This window comes from Dermacentor albipictus, chromosome 6, assembly GCF_038994185.2.
Source record: "Dermacentor albipictus isolate Rhodes 1998 colony chromosome 6, USDA_Dalb.pri_finalv2, whole genome shotgun sequence".
Taxonomy (NCBI): Eukaryota; Metazoa; Arthropoda; class Arachnida; order Ixodida; family Ixodidae; genus Dermacentor; species Dermacentor albipictus.
Window position 1 is genome coordinate 124,846,779 of NC_091826.1, and position 24,531 is coordinate 124,871,309.

The 24,531-nt window shown below is 46.9% G+C and overlaps 1 protein-coding gene across 1 annotated transcript in view; it reads left to right on the top strand.

Moving 5' to 3' along the window:
- LOC135899414 (putative sodium-dependent multivitamin transporter) overlaps positions 1-23,219 on the top strand; it is a 133,217-nt gene extending 109,998 nt beyond the window's left edge. Inside the window, exon 11 of the mRNA XM_065428660.2 lies at positions 21,870-23,219. Coding sequence (XP_065284732.2) covers positions 21,870-22,016 — 147 coding nt within the window. The 3' untranslated portion in view covers positions 22,017-23,219. The remainder of the gene's footprint in view (positions 1-21,869) is intronic.
- The last annotated feature ends 1,312 nt before the right edge of the window (positions 23,220-24,531 follow it).

Sequence of the window (24,531 nt, forward strand, 5' to 3'; positions counted from 1 at the left end):
GCGGCGCTGTGGGTCCCTGGAGCGGCCACGGAGGGGTACTATGGCGACGGGTGACGGCGGCGCATGTCATTGCTTCTACATGGGGTTGCGGCGATTGGCGCTGCAACTGAGGAACTACAAGTCAGTGCTGTAGTTCTTTCTTGATCATGTCAGTGACCGAGGCCACCTGAGGTTGGGATGAAGGCAATAACTCGCACAGTTCTTCGCGCACAATGGTCCTGATGGTCTCTTGGAGGTCGCTGGAGCCCAGTGTTTGGAATGCGCCCTGCGGCGTGGGCACCTGGCGATTATACTGCCTGGTGCGCATTTACAAAATTTTCTCAATCTTCGATGCCTCTGTTGAAGAATCAGCTATGGTTCTGGTGGGCTGCGGATAAGTCCGGCGAAAAGATATTACTCCACACCGTGCATCATGAAGGAAACAGTGTTTTTGCTCAGACTTGTCCAATTAATTGGCCTGGCGGAACACGCAGACCTTCTCCTCCCTATAGATCGCAGTACTCTCGCTTGGGAGCTTCGCACGAGATTCCAGTACCGCCTCAGCCCTCTCTTTGCGGACGACACTCGTGAAGCTGTTCAAGGAACTGCCATGGAAGAGGTGCCACGTTGTTAGAGTGGACTCGAGATTTTCAAACCACGTCTTCGCGGCGTCTTCCAAGTAGAAGTAAACGTGGCGCAGCTTGTCATCCTAGTTTTAACTTTTGAACGTAGCGACTCTTTCATACGTTTCCAGCCATCTATCAGGGTCTTCAAATGACGATGCGTAAAAGGTCGGTGGTTCTCTGGGATGCTGCAACATGATTGATCTAGGTGGAACTGAAGCTGCCTTCGTTGCTGCTGTCGTGGCCTTGCAGTTTCAAGCCATCTTGGGACACTGCCTGTGCTCGAGGGGTATGTTTCAAAGCCAGAGGCCAGCTCGATGATCCGGGGCCACTTTGTCATGACCTCAGGTTTAGGGCTTGGATTGCGGCTTTGCGGGGGCGTTCGGTAGATGAACGCACAAGCACAACTAGATGTCACGTTGTAATGACCGTTAATAACGCAGCAGGAAAACCGTGAATGCCGAAACTAACTTTTATTGGGAGAGCTCTTGCCCTGAAAAACAAGTGACAATGAAGCCATAACATAAGCTACGAGCACAGTCGGCAATCGTCGGAAACGTGATCAGCCGATGAAGTGCGTGGACTTTTATATATATGCCATCAAAGATTCCAGAATATTGCTGGTTCCCACGTGTGATCCGGAAAATACTGCATGATTCGGGCAGCGCATACATGCAAATCAGATTACACAAAGTTCGGGGACAGCAGACAGCGAATAGAACAATTTATCAGACCAGAAGCTTCCGACACGTGCAGGCGCGTCCTGTGCTGAGCGATAACATTTGTTAGACGCTGAAACGCAGTCAGCCGATGAAAGATAAGCAAGTACACATTTCAGTCTCCTAATTAAATTGTGAGGGATTACGTGCCTAAACTACTTTCTGAATATGAGGCACGCCGTAGTGGAGCATTCTGGAAATTTCTACCGCCTGGGGTTTGTTAACGTGCCCCTAAATCTAAGTACACGGGTTTTTTTCGCATTTCGGCCCCTTCGAAATACGGCCGCCGTGGGTGGGATCCGATCCTGAGGTTTCAATGTTTTATTTGGCGTGTGATGTGCGCATTTATTAATGTTTTTGATACGCACACATGCTGCGCATTATTGGGAACCTGCATAAATTCGAACCGTAGCTTCAATTACTTGTCACAAACTTTCACGCAGGTGTCGATGTCTTTCGAAGATCACTTCGCTTCCTCCGTCTGGGACCTTTTTGCTCAACCTGGACTTAACAAACGCTGGGAAATAATGGCGACAAGGAACAAAGCAATAATGGGAGAAAAAAGAATTTATCAAAGCTAGGACACTTATTCCATTCCTGGTTCGTTTGTCTGCCAGAAAGCAACATGAAGACGGCGAGGAGTTTTGTCGAGCGTTGAGTTCTCTCAGCTGAGCATTCGTAGAATTTGGCCAAACTACTGACTACATCGTTGCAAAAACTGTATAAACATGCCTGCTCAGACTGGTAGTACATTTGTGTTCGATGTAGTTGTCACACAGCGAAGCTGTGTTTGAGTACATTCACTCCTCCTCTCTGCATTTTTGTCGGTCGCTTTATTGCCGTGTAAAATGGACCGATACCGGAGGCAGTATAACTGGGCCAATGCCGTAAATTGTGCAACCAAAGGTGAGCACGTGATGAGCTTATCTTTACAACGGAGCATAATATTTGTCCTTGCAGTATTCTTAATACGTGCGTTTAGTCCTTAAGCGACGCTAGGTATACTTTTCACATCGACCAAATATATACTAAAAGTAAAATAATAATGGTGAACTGAACAAGAGGAAGCTAACCTACGCGGTCAAGTGCAATATACCGTGAACACACTTCCCAAGAGAATTCACATTACACTCAAAGAAGCATGAAGTGATCCCGCATAAATGTAGAAATGACACTTTGCAAAATTTGTCACATAAAACACTATAGCATACCGAGACGTAACATTACTTCAATGAAGGCGAATCTCAACTGAAGTGGCCATAGTTCACATTCGGACGTAGAGTCAGCTCTCATAGATACAATAATTAAAGAATACTCAAAGCAGGGGCACTGCTGTGGCTTGTAAGGGGATATGACTTGCAGACAGTGCTATCCTAATAACACTATGGCCTTACAGCCGCTCGGGTAGAGCATATCGACCTAGCTTTCTTGCCCGTTTCTCCGACTTTGGCTGCTGTGTCAAACCGAGTAGGCGCAAGAGGAAGTCCCCCACAAAGCAGCTGTGGCGCGGAAAGCAAAGGCGTGGCTCATTTCGTGGTGTTTAGAAGTGTTCAAGCGTTCAAAAGACAGCGCTGTGCTCCGATCATCTCCTTACGCAACCCACAATGATCGCTATAGCACTCGCAAAACATTGTATTATACTCCAAGCCATCATGGCGCGACTCTCCTATCATGAAGCCGAGGAAGTTGTGTCTGCATTTAGGTGGAAGATTAAAACCGCTGCACAATCTTAATGTAAAATTTGATTACACGCATCATGTGTCTTTTTCATTGGCATTTCGCTGCGGACATTCACAAAGCTTCGCCTAATGTTGATTGCGACAAGTGCTCTCGTTGTGCAATAATTTTGCAAACATTGGTTTTAGAAAATTCTGTGGTTTTTACATTTTATAACGACAATTTGCCTAGGAGGTGCACCGTAGTGCATTAATTTCGACCCACGCACCAATATCTAAGCACGTGAGCGTTGTCGAATGCGGTCCCACCAAAATGCAGCCTCAGTGGCAGGGATAAAACCCATGACCTTGAGTTCCACAGTGCACCACTGTAGCCACTCAATACCAACGGCAGGTTATCTTTAAAAGGCGCAGAAGAATACAAGCAAGTGTTTAGTAAGACATGAAAATTTATACGTGAACTATATTTACTATGACAGTGACCCAGTGCTTTTACTATGCTACCGAGGTTGCAGGGATTGCCAAAGTATGGAACTGCGCTCCCTAACGATGGACTGGCATTTAACGCTAAATACGTCGCTGAGGCTACGGCGTCACATTGGTCACTTCATACTTATGCTATGTGAAAGCAAACAGGGCCGACAATCGAGAAGCAGGTGGCAGAAAAATTCTGGGGGAGACTGCTCGTGAAGGGTGTGACGATTGCACTTGCATGGCTTATGTGCCCCGCAAAGAACAAAGTTAGTCTGATGATAGTTATCGCTATCGTGCACAAGCATGCTCTATGTGTGAACTAGTGTGTCACCGAGTTTTCATTTTGTTGTAAACGAAGTTATTATAAATTAGTAATTCGTTCTGGTCGAAGTCATCCTCCGCGGCTGCCTGCTCTTGGTGAGAGTGGCCCGTGAGCTCCACGACCAAGCCAAAACGCTTGATCAGGCACCCAGTGCGACTGGCTGCTAGGACGTCTTTCACCTACAGAGGCACCTCCCGTGAACAACGCCCGCAAGCAGCATCTTCGTGAGAGATGGAACGTGGAAGTAGAAGCTGAAGTTTGCAAGTTGATGGGCGGGCTTGCACGCCTTCTAAAAGCACAGGACAAGTACTTTCACAGAAATGACTTTGAACAAAAGCAGTGTTACTGCTGAGGCTGGACGCTCTACTGCAGGGCAGAACAATGTAAAATTAAAAGAGCACGAAAATACGCACAGACAATACTGAAGAACAAGTGTTCATAACTTGTAAAATGTTGCCAGATGTTTAGTAAGGTCCTTGTATTTCTCGGTGCGCTTTTAATTTTACTATATACCAACTACCAGCTACCCTAGCAACAAGCCTTGTTAAACCTAATGGTGTGACGCCACTGCTCAGTCCCTGAAGGTTCTAGCACAACGAACCACGCTGACTTAACTGTGACTATTCCAACACCGTTACCAGGGAAAAGTGTGCGATAGTACGGCTACGACAAGGATAAGGGCTAAGATAATGCATGAAAAGCACACGAGACTAATAAGTTGTAGGCACAGCAATGGTGAAAACTGCGTCTACCTTCGTTCCCACCTGCTAAGGTGTGCTGCCTAAGCACGCCTCCTAACACACTAACACAATATTTAGAAAGACAGTGAAAATAAGCGGAACATGCTTAATGGGTAGCACGAAATCTGGGAACCCGTGACGACAACTTGAGAACCTGGCGCTGTGGTCGAAAACGCCGCCCTCGCCAAAGGTAGAAGCCAGTGGTCCCATTACTGTGGGAGTTCAGGATGGCTGCGAATGTTGAACAATAGTAAACGCAAACCTGAAAAGCGGCTCTCGCACCTTTGGTGAGGAAGATGCTGTTTAGAGTTGCGTACATTGCTACAAGAGGAAATTCAGGCGCACCAATCGTTCAGCCACCATGGGAACGATGCGTACCACTTCAGGGGCGTAGGCAGGAGGGGAGGGGGCCTTATGGGGCTCCAGTACTCCCCGAAATTTTTTCACGTTGTCCATGCACCGCCTTCCAAAGCAGCCTCCAGCACCGGAAATCATTCTGGATTTTGTCTAGAATGTCTCTTTCACGTTTGAAAAGACATCTTAGCTCGTACATTGCCAAGTCGGGCTGAATTTCGCGGTGACGTACATGCACCTGGAGGCACATTACCCAAGGAGCACCATCTGAGCCCAAAGTTTAAAGGGCGTTTTGATGGCGAGCGGCCTCATCGTGGCATGTCGCGGAGGCCGCGGAAACTACGCAGCGCATGGATTTCCATTCCGAAACTTTATGGCTAAAAGGTGCATTGATGCGAAGGGTGAATTTGATGCGAAGGGTGCATTTGATGCGAAGGGTGCTTTGACATTTCTAAAGTCGTGCTTTAGATTTGCAATTCCGGGAATTTGTGGGTTTATTGTTGATATAAACATTCGACGCAAATTGTGCATTGATTTTCTGAAGTCGTACATCAGAACACACTATCAGACAAGGTGACAAAGCACGCAGTGAGGTCGGAAGAGGCGGAGCGTTGGGTTGGTTCATGTGTGCCGTCACGTCACAGAAAAAAGACATCAACATTCTTTTCACAGGCGCCAAGGCATCCATGTCAACACACTAAAGCCAGGAGCGCTAATAACATTCCTACTTATTTTTCTGCTTGGACTTTTATTCGTGAGGGAACATTAAGGCGCTTCAATTTCCTTGTTCTCATAACCGCGGGCTGCCACAGCCGGCCAGAGCACACGCGATTTTCACGAGTTGTCTCGACCACCGCTCTGTGCACTTGTGTGCGCGTTCGTATTTATCTGGCCGACTGGATTTTCGCCTGGCAGAGTTTAGGACGCCTTCTGCCTAGCAAAGGAGAAAAATGGACAATGGTAGCTCACCGCCATCATAGCGGGGACTCCATGGATTGCAACGTATCCACGTGAATGCGACCACTCTGGAAAGTCATGTCTCGGCGGTGTAGGATACCCAGCAGTATGCGTATTCTCCTCAGTGGACCAAGCCTCTCATGTTTTCTTTGATATTCATTCGGTAGCCACGTTAGGTGCCCAAAGTAGGCATTCGATGGTGATTAACACGCTTTCCTTTGAGTTTACTTTTTTCATTTCAGTTCCCGCGCCATTAAAAAAAACGTTGTTGCAGAAGAAATCAATGAAGACAAGTGGCTCTCCGCTATCAAGAGCCCTGATGCCGGGGTGCAACTATGGGCTGTCCAGAGGGCCCACGATGCGGCGGTCGGGCAAGGCCTGACTGTCCCAACGTGGGAGCGGCCCGCAGCGCGCTGAGTCGTGTACCTCAGGACCTTATTAAAGTTTCGCATCCATCCATCCATTGCAGCTAAGTGAAGTGTCGCACGGTGACAGTTAGATTTTGTTACTTCTTCTTTGTAGAAAGTAATGGGGCCACAGGACGCTTCAGTTTCCGGATATTCTTACAATATTATTACGGTCTCATCTCGCCCTGCTGTTCCGTATAAAGACTAAGGGCGATAAAATCGAGAGGACTTGGGGAGGAGGAGTGGTCCTTACGATTCTGTGATCTGGGAATCCGTGATTGCGCAACAAGTTTATTTGTCTTGTTTGATGCATTAAATACTGTGGCTGTTTCATAGATACGTACATTTATTGGAGACTTATACGTATATTTGTATATATTATTGCGAAGATTGTGTATACGTGCCCGAGCCGTGAACTTTTGTTCCAGTAACACTTTCTTGCCCTTTATCTAGTTGTATCTTTGCAATATTTGTATAGTCGATTGCATCTTCGCATTTAAAATGCATGAAGGCGAGTCAAACGAAAGTGAGCCAATCATCATCATCATCATCATCCAAATCATCATCATCAGCCTTGTTACGCCCGTTGCACTGCAAAGGCCTCTGCCATACTTCTCCAACAAACCCGGTCATGTACTAATTGTGGCCATGTCGTCCTTGCAAGCTTCTTAATCTCATCCGTCCACCTGACTTTCTGCCACCCCCTGCTACGCTTCCCTTCCCTTGCATTCCAGTCCGTAACCCTTAATGACCATCGGTTACCTTCCCTCCTCATTACATGTCCTGCCCATGCCCATTTCGTTTTCTTGATTTCAACTAAGATGTCATTAACTCGAGTTTGTTCCCTCACACAATCTGCTCTTTTCTTATCCCTTAACGTTACACCCATCATTCTTCTTTCCATACCTCGTTGCGTCTTCCTCAATTTAAGTAGAACCCTTTTCGTAAGCTTGCAGGTTTCTGCCCCATGCATGAGTACTGGCAAGACCCGGCTATTCTATACTTTCCTCTTGAGGGATAATGGCAACCTGCTGTTCATGATCTGAGAATGCCTGCCAAACGCACCCGAGCCCATTCTTATTCTTGTGATTGTTTCCGTCTCATGATCCGGATCCGCCGTCACTACCTGGCCTAAGTAGATGTATTCCCTCACGACTTCCAGAGCCTCGCTGCCTATTGCAAATTACTGCTCTCTTCCAAGACTGTTAAACATAACTTTAGTTTTCTGCAGATTAATTTTTAGACCCACTCTTCTGCTCTGCCTCTCCAGGTCAGTGAGGATGCATTGCAATTGGTTCCCTGAGTTACTAAGCAAGGCAATATCATCAGCGAATCGCAAGTTACAGAGGTATTCTCGATTACCTTTTATCCCCAATTCTTCCCAATCCAGGTCTCTGAATACCTCCGGTAGGCATGCTGTGTATACCATTGGAGAGATCTTATCTCCCTGCCAGACGCCTTTCTTTATTGGGATTTTGCTGCTTTCTTTATGGAGGACTGCCGTGGCTGTGGAGCCGCTATAGATATCTTTCAGTATATTTACATATGGCTCGTCTACACCCTGATTCCGTGATTCCGCTTATTAAATCCTGAACCTCCCATATGAACACAACAATGAAACCCCGGCCCTCAGTCCCCAGCAGCCGCGAAGCAACTGACCGCGGCGGCAGTCAGACCTGCGACGCAGCAGAGGGCGCTAAGAATCCCTGGCTCCGGACAGGCCACCACTGTAATATGAACCTGGCAACGTTTAACGCTAGATTGTTATCTAGTGAGGCGAGTCTAGCAGTGCAATTGGATGAATTAGAGGGCAGTAAATGGGATTTAATAGACCTCATTGAAGTTAGGAGGCCAAAAGAAGCGTATACAGTGCTAAAAAGCGTGCACGTCCTGCGCTACCAGGGCTTAGCGGAGAGACGAGAACTAGGAGTCAGATTCCTGTTTAATAAGAATATAGCTGGTAACATATAGGACACCCTGTATACGCAATGCCTCATGACTTTGACCCCACCGGAATCTTGGAAAAACGCTAATATAATCCTAATCCATAAGAAAGGGGACGCCAAAGACTTGAAAAATTATAGACCGATCAGCTTACTGTCCGTTGCCTACAAAGTATTTACTAAGGTAATTGCAAATAGAATCAGGAGCAATTAGTAGAGTTTGCGGAATAGAATATTATGCGGACACTGAATACTTTCTTCCGCAAGCGGGATAGCCGAAAGTTGACGTGAAGGAGTCCGAACGGCGAGACTAGAAATGAAATAGGCTTCATACTCTGCGCTAACCCTGGCATCATACAAGATGTGGACGTGCTCAGCAAGGTGCGCTGCAGTGACCATAGGATGGTAAGAACTTGAATTAGCCTAGACCTGAGGAGGGAATGGAACAAACTGGTACATTAGAAGCCGATCATTGAGTTAGTGGTACGAGGAAAAATAGGGGAATTCCAGATCAAGCTACAGAGCAGGCATTCGGCTTTAACTCAAGAAGAAGACCTTAGTGTGGAAGCAATGAACGACAATATTGTGGGGATCATTAAGGAGTGTGCAGTAGAAGTCGGTGGTAACTCCGTTAGACAGGATACCAGTGAGCTATCGCAGGAGGTGAAAGATCTGATCAAGAAAAGCTAATGTATGAAAGCCTCTAACCCTACAGCTAGATTAGAAGTGGCAGAACTTTCGAAGTTAATCAACAAGCGTAAGACAGCTGACATAAGGAAGTATAATATGGATAGAATTGAACATGCTCTCAGTAAAGGAGAAAGCCTAAAAGCAGTGAGGAAGAAACTGGGAATTGGCAAGAATCAGATGTATGTTTTAGGAGACAAAGGCGGCAATATCATTACTAATATGGATGAGATAGTTCAAGTGGCTCAGGAGTTCTATAGAGATTTATAGTTCAGGACAACATTTATTTGGGCTAGATCGTGCATACTTGAATTACGAAGTAACAGCGCCAACTAAGACGATAACATGTGGGGAGAACGACACAGGACAAGTGCCACAGGATGGCACTTGTCCTGTGTCGTTCTCCCCACTTGTGATCGTCTTAGTTGGCACTGTTCCTTCGTGTTTCAAGAGATTTATACAGTACGAGTGGAACCCACGACGATAATGGAAGCGAACATAGTCTAGAGGAATTCGAAATCCCACAGGTAACGCCGGAAGGAGTAAGAAAGCGTTGGGAGCTTTGCAAAGGGGGAAGGCAGCTGGGGAGTATAGGGTAACAGCAGATTTGTTGAAGGATGGGGGGCCGATTGTTCTAGAGAAAGTGGCCACCCAGTACACGTAATTCCTCATGACCACAAGCGTACCGGAATCTTGGAAGAACGCTAACATAATCCTAATCCATAAGAAAGGGGACGCCAAAGACTTGAAAAATTATAGACGAATCAGCTTACTGTCAGTTGCCTACAAACTGTTTACTAAGGTAATCGCAAATAGAATCAGGAGCACCTTAGACTTCTGTCAAGCAAAGGACCTGGCAGAATTCCGTAAAGGCTACTCAACAATAGACCACATTCACACTATCAATCAGGTTGTAGAGAAATGTGCGGAATATAAGCAAACCTTATATATAGGCTTCATTGATTACGAGAATGCGTTTGATTCTGTGGAAACCTCAGCAGTCGTGGAGGCATTACGGAATCAGGGTGTAGACGAGCCATTCAACCCGACGCAATAATGTTTCTGTTCGTTATCGGCCATGCATGCGCGTGGAACACAGCTATCTCTCATTTACAAAAGTGACACGCAGGTGCGAGGATAAAGGTTCTCTAGTGCTCTCATACACTGTGTTGAACATGGTTGCTTGATATAATAGACACTGCAGAATTTGAACAGCGTGGTGTCGTGAGGATTTTGACAGCTGAAGGTGTTTCCTAGAAAGAAATTAGTCGCCGCATGGCTGCCGTATATGTAGAACATCGCATTTCATTGGCAACTGTGAGGCGTTGGAGCAAATGGTTGAAAGAAGCAGTGAAAGTCGCAAAGACAATCAAAGACCGGGAGAGAGCCACCTTGTAATCACCCCCAACACAGTTGCACAGGCTGATAAGCCGATTACACAATAACGGAGGATAAGTGTCGATGAGCTGGCACAGCGTGTGAACATCATTCACGGTTCGTTTCATACCATAATTCATTAACCCTTCGGTTATCGGCTCTTGCGTGCGCAATGGTTGCCCTAGATTTTCATCCACCGCTAGAAGACGGAGAAGTTCGGCGCTGCCTTGACTCTTTTGATCCAGAATCACAATGCGGGTGACGACTTCTTGTCCGCAATTGTGACCGGGAACGAACTATGGCGCCACTACTACGAGCCTCAAACACGACGGCAAAGCTTACAGTGTAAATATTCTGAATGACCACCCCCAAAGATAGCAAAGGCCTTCATTTCCACCAGAAAGGTGTTGACGTTTTGTTCGATCATCAGGGGCCATTACTGATCGAATTTGCTAGACCTGCAGATACTATGAATCGTTTCCGATATGGAGAAACGATAGATCTGTTGCATTTTGCAATCAAGGACGAACGACGTGGGAAATTTACGAATGGGGCGATCTTGCTGGCCAAGATGGCAAAACTGGCAAAGTTCAAGTGTGAAACCCTGCAACGTCCACCATACAGACGAAAGCTGTAACCTTGCGACTTGGTCTTTTTGAGGCAATTGAAAAATCAGCTCAAGCGAACCAGATTCGTGTCGGACCATCGCGTGAAAGAGTCGGTTACCGGCTTTTTGAAGCACCCACCCAAGGAGTTTGATGAGACGAGAATCACGCGGCTCGTTAGTCAGAGGGACAGATGTCTGAATGCTCATGGCGACTACTTTTAAAAAAAAAAACTATCCCGTTTGTCATATATTCGTATTGTCTCACTCTCATTTGACTTTGTGCAATCGCTCACAATACACGACCGCTGACAGCTGCTCCTAAGCAATACATTGGAACAAATGACAACCTGATTGATATTTTTCCGTGGTCATTGCATATGCACAAAAATGTAAACAAAGTCCTTGACTGACAAAATTTCACCAAATCATTTGTCCTCAACTTGTTCATTCCATGGCCCATACGTCTTTCATATCAACGGCATGCACTGCTTTGCTGGTTTCGGGCTGATATAGTTCTAAAGGTCGTGTGATACTCTCTTTACTTATTAAACAGACAAAAACATGCAAGTATTGATATCAGTTGTATGGGGCATAATTTTTGAAACACACGAGTATATCTTTTAATGAGAAAAATACATATCTTACTTGCCTTGACAATGCGTAGCGTTTAAGAATTTCTTTGCAGCAACATTCTTAATGGCAATGCAGTTATTATTCATGCATGTGATTTTTCGACAAATTTTATAAGGAGGAGGCCGAACTCCGTGGGAAGGGAGGGAGGCACGGTGTTGCACTTCAGCCACCTGCGCTCGCGCATGATTTATCTTGAAAGCGATCTGCTTTGGGGCATAGTATAGGTGGGCCAACGGCTCGTCGCTTTGCGTCCGCAGTGTTCTTAGCCCTCAGATTCCGTTGAAGCGTCACTTCGTGCACTACTGCTGCCGCGATTCCTCCAGCCAGCGTTTTGACAGCGATTGTCCGCAGTACGTCGAGAGTGAAATGTCCATATATGCCTATGCGCGCTGACACGATGCTTGTTAATTTAACTAGTAAGCGAATGTTTACCAGGGGGCGGTCTATTTCAGCGGCTGCTGCGTACGGCGCAGCCGTGCAACCCCTGTTCTAAATACGATCTGCGATGAGGATAGTGAAGACGTCTAAGAGCCCCGAGGGACGATAGCGTCGAGTACGCAACTGGACCCATACGCTTGCGCGTCACCGGCGTTCACGAGTTGAAATGTCACTGTAAATTTTGTTCCTAGATGAAGAAAAGTCGTGGCCTCATTAGAATAAGCCGACTGCTTTGCCATAATGTGATATAAGATACCTTATTCTCAAGTATAAGTCATATTTTATTTTATGTCTCGGCAGACAAATATTCTTTATGTGCTGAAATTCAGGAAACCGCACACACACGCAGGTATACACATAAACACATGGGCGCGCGCGCACACAGGCAGACACACACACAGACACGCGCATTTAGATATTTTGTTGCACACACCCATACACAAGTGTATTGCTGTTTAAGTAATCCTGTATCAAAATAACGAGTTCATTTCGACGTTTCCGCCGAGGATCGGCATTCTCAACAAATTCTTCACAAAGTTTGAGTTCTGGTGTTTTACGCACCAAAACCACAGTTTCATCATAAGGCACGCGGTTGTAGGCGACTCGGTGTTAATTTTCACCACCGGGGAATGTTTTACGTGATGCCAAAGCACCCGAAACGGGCGAATTTGTATTTTGCCCCCATCGAAATACGGCCAACGGGGCCGGCATTTGATCGCGCCACCTAATGTTTAGCGGGCAACACCAAAGACACTTGGCAGATCCCGGAAGCCACCGTGGCAGATCAGGTTGCAGATCACGTAGGAGCGGAAATCTCCGAATGAACTTGTCGCATTTTACAGCACAAGATTCATTCCTGAAATATTCATCCTTATATATATATATATATATATATATATATATATATATATATATATATATATATATATATATATATATATATATATATGCACATTTGCACATACATGCACAAACAAGCTGACGACGCCGATGACAACCTAGAGTGTGCAAGCTAGGTGCTCGAGAAGAAGAAGCCTGAACTGAGCGCTTGTGCTTATTGTCTCGATAAAATAACGGCCTCCGCTCTTGTCTCAAGTGAGCCGTGACACTGGTGGACGTACTAGGTATCACATAATCGCCTAATGATATTGACGACTCCTGCGACTAGCCCTGCATCCAGCCCTTCAAGACATTATCAACGCGTCGAGGCACCTCGAGACACCTGTGCATCGCGCAAGCCCCCGCTTGTTACCCGCCGTGGTTGCTCAGTGGCTATGGTGTTAGGCTGCTGAGCACGAGGTCGCGGGTTCGAATCCCGGTCACGGCGGCCGCATTTCGATGGGGGCGGAATGCGAAAACACCCGTGTACTTAGATTTAGGTGCACGTTAAAGAACCCCAGGTGGTCGAAATTTCCGAAGTCCTCCACTACGGCGTGCCTCATAATCAGAGAGTGGTTTTGACACGTAAAACCCCATAATTTAATTTTTTTAAGCCCCCGCTTGCAACGTTTGTGCCCGGAATTCAGTCTCTTGCAAGCAACTTCGTCACCGACCTCAACGACTCAGGAAATGGCACTTGCAAGTCCAACACAGATGACTGTTCAAAACAATCGAGTCCCCACAGGCTTCGGCGGTGACAGGTATGAAGACGCCGAAGACTGGCTGAAAAAGTGCGAACGCATAGCTAAGGTCAATCAGTGGCGTCCACACCAGAAGCTTCCCAATGTGTACTTCACTCTTGAAGGTAGCGCAAGGACGTGGTCCAAAAACTGCAAGGCACATTTGACAACGTGGGACGAATTTTCCCGTCGACTACAGGATACCTTCAGACGCACTGACCACCGAGATATTGCACAACGCCTTCTCGAGTTGCGCATTCACAAACCCAACAAAAGTATTTCCATGTTAGCCGTGGACATGTCTCCTTTGTTTTGCCTCGCGGATCCCAACCTTCCTGATTCGAAGAAGCTAAGCCATCTCATGCACGGCCACAAAGAACAGCTATTCGTTGGTCGCATGCGTAACCCGCCTACAAGAGTGGAAGAATTCATTAAGGAAGCCACAGTAATCGAGCGGGTGCTCCAGCAGCGTTGCCGGCAATACGAATGCCACACTAAATGTGCGCCTGCAGGAGCTGCAGTACTGACTGTGACACAGGAGACCTCGCTGCGTCAACGGCTAAGATATATTGTGCGCGAGGAAATTGCGAAGCAAACTGCGATACCAAAGGTGTTTACTGTGGCTTCGGTCGCTGAAGTTGTCCGCCAAGAAATCTGGTGAGCATGTGCATCTCCGGAGCCACTCCCTGAAGCGTGTCCCGATCCGCGCTTCGAGCCACGCGCAAACCGCTACGCAGAAGGCGTCCGTCGCCCGCTTTCTACCATGCCAGTAAAGCAGTACCACTAGCAGCCACCTATTGCTGTCGGGATACAGAAGGATCATTTCAGGTGACCCCAGCTTCACAGTACCGACATATGGCACACTGCTGATCGCCAGCCATTGCGTTTTCACTGTGGCGAAACAGAGCACATTTATCCTTTCTGCCCGCATCGCCAGGGTGGCATCCAGGAAATGTCACCTGCCACTCCGCGACAGTTTCCAAAGAGACATCCACGCTTAGACGACAGTGCCACTCAGGAACAAGGCACCTCAGCTAATCTCCGATCGCGCTCGCCGTATCCGTTACACTATTCTTCCCCGAACCATCGCAGTTTCGCCGACGTGGTAAAAAGCCGCTATCCAAACCCACGGAGGGGAAACTGAAATCAGTGACCTCCGGGGGAAGGTTGCAATGTGTCGAACCGCCGAAAATCCCCATTATTACTGAGAAATGAACAGAGCAACCCGGAGAAACGGAACGGCAACGAATTTGTAAGTGCCGACCTGTTCTTAACAATTGATGGGCACGACGTGACAGCTTTAGTTCATACTGGCGCAAACTTTTGCGTAATGACTGAGCAGTTGGCAGACCGGCTTAAGAAAGTCAAAACGCAATGGACGGGCCCTTATATTCGAAATACCGGGGACCAGATAATGACACTTACAGGAAAATGTACTGCACGACTCCAGATAAGAAATACAGCTTTTGCCGCCACTTTTATGATTTTAAAAGAGTGCGGCAGATCACTCATCCTTGGAATGGAGTTCTTGCGGGAGTACGGCACCGTGGTTAACATACGGGACGGCGAGATAACCTCGACAACTGGTAAAGACACGAGCCACGATGAAGAGCGCCAACGTACATCGTTACGTGTTGCCGACGACGACGTCTGCATAGCACTACTATCATGCAATGTTGCCTCCGTCAGTTGCCGAGAACAATTTAACAAGAACGGTCTAGCCGAACAGTTAACTGCACTTCTGTTCCATCAAGGTGTTGCCATCGCTCGGGGTATCGTCAGCCTAATCGGTGGTCGCACAGAGTTACTACTGACAAATTTTACCAATGAACGTCGGCATTTCAGTAAAGGCACCGCTGTGGCATACACTGACGAAATTGACCACATTCAACACTGCTTTGTTGTAAAAGAGGAATCAACCACCGATACGATGCCACACGCACCCGTCCTTGACGTTGACCAAGGTTTAGCGCCGCAACAGAAACAAAGCCTCAGGGAACTGCGTGACCATGTTGAGGACTGCTTCTCTACGACGTCCCGAGGCGGTCAAGCTCGACTGACGAAACACCGCATTTTTTTGAAGGAAACGGTAATACCAATCCGACATCATCCACATCGCGTGTCTGAGAAAGATTGTGAAGCAATACTAACAGCTAGTCAAGAAAATGCTAGAAGATGATATCATCCAGCTGTCGAAAAGCCCGGGGCCATCGCCCGTGGTACTCGTTAAGAAGGATGGTAGCCTGTGGTTTTGTATCGATTATCGCAAGCTGAATCGGGTTACGAAAGAAGATGTGTATACCTTATCACGCATCGACGATTCCCTCGACAGGCTACGGCATGCACGTTACTTCTCATCGATGGAATTAATACTGGAATTAATTACAATGGAATTAATTAATAATTATTACGGTGTTGAATACTGGCAAATAGAGGTCGATGAGCGGGATCGCGAAAAGACTGCTATTATGACGCCATGATGGGCTCTATGAATTCAAAGTTGTCCCTTTTGGTTTGTGCTCCGCCCCAGCCACGTTCCAAAGGCTAATGGGTACTGTTCTCTCAGACCTTAAATGAAAGACTTGCTTAGTCTACTTAGAGAATGTGATAGTTTATTCTGCCACATTTTATGAATATCTCAGACGGCTACGGTCAGTTCTTCCAGCCATATGGTCCGCTGGGCTTGCCTTAAAACCTCAATAGTGCCACTTTGGATATAAAGAACTGCAGTTTGTGGGCCACGTTGTACGTCACACAGGTGTTAGACCTGATCCTGAGCAAATCGCCGCCGTCGCAAAGTTTTCAAGGCCTATGGACAAGAAGACAGTCAGATGCTTCCGGGGACTATGCGCATATTACCGGCGATTTATTGCTGCTTTTGCACGCATCGCCTCTCCACTCACCTGCCTAACCAAAAAAGATGTCACGTTTTTGTGCGGCGAGGAGCAGGAGGTGGCATTTAACGAGTTGCAGCACCGTCTACAAACTCCGCCTGTTTTTTCCCACTTTGACACTTTGGATGCGCCGACAATGATCCACACCGATGCCAGCAACATGTGTCTAGGCGCCATCCTTGTTCAGCGGCAAGACGGCGCTAAGCGAGTCATCGTTTACGCGAGTAGAACACTGTCACGTGCCGAGTCGAACTACTTCACCACAGAGAAGGAATGCTTGGCTGTAGTATGGGCAGTTACCAAGTTCCGCCCGTACATATACGGCCGCTCATTTCAAGTCACAAGTGCCCACCATTCTCTGTGTTGGTTGACAAACATGGAAGATCCGTCTGCCCGTTGGGCACGCTGGAGTCTATGGCTTCAAGAGTACGACATGACAGTGCCTATAAATCGGGAAGGCAGCACTTAGACGCTGATTGCCTTTCCAGGTCGCCGATAAAGCCGCCAGGCGGAGATGACGATGAATTCGCAGGCTTTTTAGCAGTTGCTGATGCGGCCACCATCTCTCAACAACAGCAACAGGACCAGGAGCTTGCTTCACTAATTGATTTCTTAGAAGGCCACACCACAAACGAGCCCGGATTGTTCCCAATGAATACGCAACAGTGTTCTTTTTAGGATGAACTTCTCTTCAACAAGGAAGAGATACCTATTAGTCGTCCCTAAAACTCTCCGCAATGCAATCTTGCAGTCATATGACCATGAACCTAAATCGGGCCACATATGCAATACAAGAACATTATCGCGGATGAAGAGTAATACTACTGGTCTGGTCACGGTTCGCATCACAGGTTAAGCACTACGTTCAATCGTGCCTTGACGGTCAGCGACGAAAAGTGCCACCTACGACACCTGCTGAACTGTTACATCCCGTTCCGATGCCGGAAACTCCATTTGCCCAAAATGGGAAGGACCTTTTGGGCCCATTCCCAATGTCTGCTGCCGGAAATAAGTGGATCATAGTTTCCACAGACTACCTCACGCGGTATGCGGAAACCAAGGCCCTTATGAGCAGCAGAGCAGCCGAGGTCGCACAGGTCTTCATCGAAAACGTCATCCTGAGGCACGGTGCGCCAGCGGTCATCGTAAGCGACAGGGGAACCGCGTTCACGGCTGAACTTTTGCGAGCTGTACTGACGCTCAGTGGCGCTGGCCCATAAAAGGACGACAGCTTATCACCCACAAAACAAAGGACTTCTGGAGCGCCTCAACAAGACTCTCGCAGACATGATGTGCATGTATGTCGATGTGGAACACAAGAACTGGGAACAAATATTACCCTACGTAACACGTGCTTATGATACGGCTCGGCAAGGAACAGCAAGAATGACGCCATTAAGTCTCCTCCACGGTCAAGATGTGACTACAATGCTGGATGCTATGCTTACTCATGATTCCAGCGATTCCTAGACTTGCGGCGCAGATATTGCAGAGCGCGCCGGAGAAACAAGACAGCTGGCGCGTGTTCGCATAACTAGCCTGCAAGACCGTGATGCCCGAGGTTACAATCAACACCATCGATGCGTCGGCTACCATCACCATCAGCCTGGTTACGCCCACTTCAGGGCAAAGGCCTCACCCATACTTCCCCAACAACCCCGGTCATGTAGTAATTGTGGCCATTTCGTCCCTGCAAACTTCTTAATCTCATCCTCCCATCTAACTTTCGGCTACCCCCTTCTACACTTCCCTTCCCTTGGAATCCAGTCCGTAACCCTTAATGACCATCGGTTATCTTCCCTCCCCATTACATATCCTGCCCATGCTCATTTCTTTCTCTTGATTTCAACCAAGATGTCATTAGGTCGCATTTGTTCCCTCACCCAATCTGCTCTTTCATTATCCCTTAACGTTACACCCATCAGTATTCTTTCCATAGCTCGTTGCGTCATCCTCAATTTAAGTAGAACCCTTTTCGTAAGCCTCCAGGTTTCTGCCCCGTAGGTGAATAGTGGTAAGACGCAGCTATTATACACTTTTCTCTTGAGGGATAATGGCAACCTGCTGTTTATGATCTGAGAATGCCTGCCAAACGCACCCCAGCCCATTCTTATTCTTCTGATTATTTCAGTATCATGATCCGGATCCGCCGTCACTACCTGCCCTAAGTAGATGTATTCCCTTACCTTTTCCAGTGCGTCGCTGCCTATGGTAAACTGCTGTTCCCTTTCGATACTGTTGAACATTACTTTAGTTTTCTGCAGATTAATTTTAGACCCACCTTCTGCTTTGCGTCTACAGGTCAGTGAGCATGCATTGCAGCAGGTCCCCTGAGTTACTAAGCAAGGCAATATCATCAGCGACTCGCGAGTTACTAAGGTATTCTCCATTAACTCTCATCCCCAATTCTTCCCAATCCAAGTCTCTGAATACCTCCTGTAAACACGCTGTGAATAGCATTGGAGAGATCGTATATCCCTGCTTGACGCCTTTCTTTATTAAGATTTTGTTGCTTTCTTTATGGAGGAATATGGTGGCTGTGGAGCCGCTATAGATATGTTTCAGTATTTTTACATACGGACCGTCTACACCCTGATTCCGTAATGCCTCTATGACTGCTGAGGTTTCGACAGAATCAAATGCTTTCTCGTAATCAATGAGGGCAGAAGAAGAAGAGCCAAGCCGCGTAGACGTGCTTCGCATGGGCTCTGTCGATTTTCATTATTCTTTTAGGAAATTCACATCGGAGGACCCAAGTCTTTGTTGGACGACCTTCGTGAAGTCATCCGGAACCCCCTTGAGAAGTTTGAAGACCGTGAGTGCATATTGTTTTGTGGTTTTGGACTTTGAAATTCTCCAGGGTGGCACTGCCGTGTTAAGGCTGACGCCGCCTTACGTAGCAGCGTGGATGTAGGCCAGGCGCTCCGCCGCCTTTGCCGTCGCTCGCTTACTATGATTACTCGACACTTACTAAGGCGCACGTGGCTGGATCCCAGCCGGCCGCTTCTACTTCTACAGGAGGGAGTGGAGGTGTAGTTGTTGCTACAGCCCCACCCGCCCCTGGGGCTATTGTTGGAGCTGCCGCCGGACCTTCGTCGCAAGAAACTACAGCCATGGACTTCGAAGACATCTCAGAAGATCGCCATGACGACCCTGCCATATGGAAGAGAACCATTCTCAAGGGACGCCACCGGAATGTCCTTATTCCAATTGGTCTATACACCTCAAGAGAAGAACGAAGAAGCTCGCCATAGGCGAGCAAGCGTGCGTGGCAGGCAGGGTGATCTCTCCGCTATTGCCCTCCTCCGCGACCACGCTATCATCATCATTCTACGCAGCTGCAGGCGCTGGGGCATCAAAGAAGCCTTCTGTTAAGAGGAGGCGACGACTCCCCCCACTGCCGCGTAGCGACTTCAAGATCTTCATTCGACCCAAGAAAGGCTTTCAGGTGAAGAGTTTCAGCAGCCACCAAATATCGGAAGCGGTCTCGGCTGCCTGCGGAGGGAAAGTTGACGATTGGCATTTCATCGTGCGCTTGAGACCCGGTTCCAACATGATTATTGTTAGTACCCCAGATCAGCAGGTCGCGGATATTGCGCGCAAGATCACGCGGATTGTGCTGGGCGGCAACCTTTACGAAGTTAACTCTTACGTTGCGGCACCGGACGGAGTGGCCTGGGGCGTCATTCATGGGATCGACCCGGATACCCCGCCCGAGGAGCTTATGACTCACGTAACGGTGCGGAACCAAGGCGTGGAAATCGTGCAGGCCCGCATGCTGGGAAAGACCAAGATGGCCGTGATCACGTTCAGCTATCACGTAGTTGCACAATACGTCTATTACTACGGAGGGGAGACTCATTGCCACCCCTACAAGCCCACAAAACAAATCTGCTATGCTGTGCGCGCGTTGTTGCTTTGTCTCTGCGTGTATTAGTGAAGAGAGCCAGTTTAAGGGCGGACAAGAATGAAGGAAAGGAAAGCAAAATTGCAGCGCCGTGGTTTTAAAGCGCACCCGTGGTAGAGAAACGGAAGGCGATATAAGCGTGCGTGGCTATGATACGCACACGATAGCACAGCAATCAGCACTCGAATATAATTAAAACCCTAATAATAATTGTAAATATTCATCTCATCTATGGCATCTGATGCGCGCGTTGTTGCTTTGTCTCTGCGTGTAGTAGTGAAGAGAGCCAGTTTAAGGGCGGAGAACAATGCAGGAAAGGAAAGCAAAAAGTGCAGCGCGGTGGTTTTAAAGCACACCCATGGTAGAAAAACGGAAGGCGATATAAGCGTACGTGGCTATGATACGCACACGATAGCACAGCAATCAGCACTCGAATATAATTAAAACCCTAATAATAATTGTAAATATTCATCTCATCTATGGCATCTAATGCGCGCGTTGTTGCTTTGTCTCTGCGTGTAGTAGTGAAGAGAGCCAGTTTAAGGGCGGAGAACAATGAAGGAAAGGAAAGCAAAAATTGCAGCGCGGTGGTTTTAAAGCACACCCATGGTAGAAAAACGGAAGGCGATATAAGCGTGCGTGGCTATGATACGCACAAGGCAAACTGCCTTAAAATATTTAGACTTGAGGGGAAAGCTTTGTTAACAAACTGTAACACGGCAGTCAGCACTCGAATACGGCGAGAGAAACTATTGAGACATGGAAAATTCCCTTGAAATAAATATGGTTTGCGAGGCAAATGCTTGTAAGTATTGAACCTCTTAAAAGATGAGGGGGGAAATATGCGCTCACCGAGAGGGCATCGTCAGCACGAGACCACCACCAGGCACCTTACGGAGATGTGGGGAGCTTCGCGGCCGGAACGAAGCCTCCCTTCTCCGCCGGCCAAGAGGGGAAAACGCGCTTTCCGATCGCTCAAGGTTGCGCGGACATAGTAGTATAGCTCTAGCGTCTAGGAAAAGCTTAAACAGGTGCGAGGGCGCCACGCATAGTGTGGGAAGCTAGCCGCTAGAATAGCTATCTCAAGGAATGCTGCTGACGAGGGCGAAATACCTTCGTGTAATTATAATAACCCTACTAGGACTACTTTTGAAAGAACAAAAAAAAAGATAGGAAACGGCCCAGAAGGCTATACTACGAGAGCTATGACTGATAATTCTCTGTATATATATGTATTCATCTCATCTATGGGATCGCATGCGCGCGTTGTTGCTTTGTCTCTGTGTGTATTAGTGAAGAGAGCCAGTTTAATGGCGGACAAGAATGCAGGAAAGGAAAGCAAAATTGCAGCGCCGTGGTTTTAAAGCTCACCCGTGGTAGAGAAACGGAAGGCGATATAAGCGTGCGTGGCTATGACACGCACACGATGGCAAATAATGCCAAGTTGGAATTTTCATGGGCGTTTGTTTGATCTTTGCTAAAACTAGAGCACTGATTTCGTTTTATTTTGCAGGAGCCCATTGATGACGACGTTACGGAAATGAAGGATGACGACACAGCGGAGGAAACGTCATCATTTCTGCAGCTAAACGAACTGTACCACGCCAACGCTTTGCAGAATCCTAAGAATGCCCCTACGCAGTTGACAGCGGCTTTCTAGTTCCCTGCGCTATTATAGGGGAAGCTATCACTCAGGAGCTTATTTGTAAATTCATGGGAACGGAGAAATTTTTGTCTTTTTTTTGTAACAGCACCATATTTGACTACATTTGTTGCATTTTATTGGTGTTAAAATGTAGTACACTCTTACGCGAAGTTACAGCATTTGGTGTGTATCTCTGCCACACAACAATAATTGTCCTCTGCCTTTCTTGCAGTTCCTTTCTTCAAAACGCCGCGCCCGCTACTTTCCTGTTGGGAATGCTATGTCATGCTGATAACGCGCGAGCCGTTCTTTACTGGAAAGTACCGGGCTCGCGGTGTTAAAGAAAGGAAATGCGGGCGAGACAGCTGACGATTATTGGTGCGTGGCAAAAGGGCGTAATTTTGCTTAAGAGTGTAGGAACACTTATGCTTGAAATATCTTGTTACATTTTGGAAGTTTTAGAATTTCAGAAAGCTTAAGTATCAAGCTTGCAACTCAGTAACCAAGCAATAAAACACAATGTCACATTTTTTTTGTAAACTGCACCTACTAATCCTACAAAAATGGGCACAACTCATATATTGTACACCATTTCGAAATATATCACAAAATATAGAATAGTGCTTTTGAAAAACTCTCCTAAAGATTATAACTTGTTCACAGAAGCCGTAAAATCACAATTCACAATTGTCCGCTTTAGATGCTGTAATCGTTGTAGATTACACGCCTGCGATAATAATTTTCCTGGAGAATAACGGATTTTTAAACTTCGTGTTCAGTTCTTTTAGGTTATGAGTATTTGGCATCTAAAAAATGTCCAAGGTCCAAAATGAAAATCTTTGAAATGTTCCTAGAATTTAACCTTCTGACTGATATACCACTAATTTCATTCAAATCGGTGGGCCGTTTATATTGCAATAGCATTCATGGGCATTCTCATGATGTTATTAGAGAAATCAGAATTGGCTTCGACATTCCTTTCCTTTTAAGTCAAAGTGGTGCATATTACCTGCGAATTTTCATTTTTTTTTGCCATACATCGCCATCGCATCCGCAATAGAAGCAGTGTGATGCGGTCCCTTTAAACCTCTGGGGAGGTTTGGTTTTTGGTTCTGATAAAATGCTACGCTTCCTCGAAACCGTGAACTTGACAAAGCAACGTCTAATATAGTGGATGACAATGCATGGAGCTGCATAATAAACTTTTTTGCCTTTCGAAGCATGTTCCACTTTCGTTACAAGGATATTCAGACGTCACACCCGAAATTTCCGCAATGCAGCAATCCACGCTGTTTAGCCGTTCGTGCAGGGCAATCATTTCTTTAATATGCAATACTAAGGCGATGTGATTGCTATTCCTTCAAGGCACGCTTTCTCAAGATTTGCCACCCTATCCTTTAGCGTTCCTCCAGTGAACACATTACCTCGACTCCAATAAAGTAGATAGCAGCGCCACCTCTCGACAGAAGGGACCATTGTTATTCATGCTAATCCAGGTAATTTTTGAGAAGTGTAGCATCTTGTATAGTCGAGATGTGGTGCTACGCTGTGCTTAATTCGGTGGAGGGGGAAAAGAGCTTCGAGGCGAGGTTCGTTCGAAAGTGCGGGTGTTAAAACAGTAACACTGAATCTAAAACAGGAACAAACATTTCACCAACGCCTCTATTTAGATATTGAATGAAATGTAGCACAACGGCGCGCACAGAAATAAGGAACGGCCTTGTTTTTGAGTGCCTTAGGTGCGGTATGAAACAGCTACTTCCATAGACTGTGTGCGATTTCGCAGTGGTCTACGTGACCTGCACCCTGCAGTTATCTAGGACCACATTAAAGCATTTTTTATTATACAACAGGATTTTCCATCTGATGTTTGTATGCCAGCCTGCTTTCCTAAGCTGTGAGTGAGTATACGCCTGAGTGGGACGAATGGTAACGGGCCTGTACTGTGGCTGTACTGTGGTAAGGGGTAGTTCCATGTATGGCTAAAATAGCACTGCGATCGCTAAATATGTGCTTTTCGTTTTTTTTGTTACAACTGTATACTTACCACATTTAAATCATCATTACCGTCATCATCAGCCAATTTTATGGCCACTGGAGGACAAAGGCCTCTCCCTGCAATCTCCAATTACCTAACCTAACCGATTCCAACCAACACCTATTTTCTATTTCCTATTTTTATCGCCTCACCTAGCCTTCTGCTGTTCTCAACTGCGCTCCCTTTTCTTGACACCCATTCTGTAACCCTAATGGTCCACCGGTTATCTAAGCCACGCATTACATTACCTGCCCACATAGCTCTTAATGCCAATTAGAATATCGGCTACACCCGTTTGCTCTCTGGTCCAAACCACTCTCTTTATGTATCTTAAAGTTATGCTTAGTATTATTCGTTCCATTGCTCTTCGCGCGGTCGTTAACTTGTTCCCAAGCTTCTTTCTCAGTCTGAAAGTTCCTGCCCCACATGTGAGCACCGGTGAAATTCACTGATTGTACACCTTTCTTTTCAATGATAATGGTAAGCTTCCAG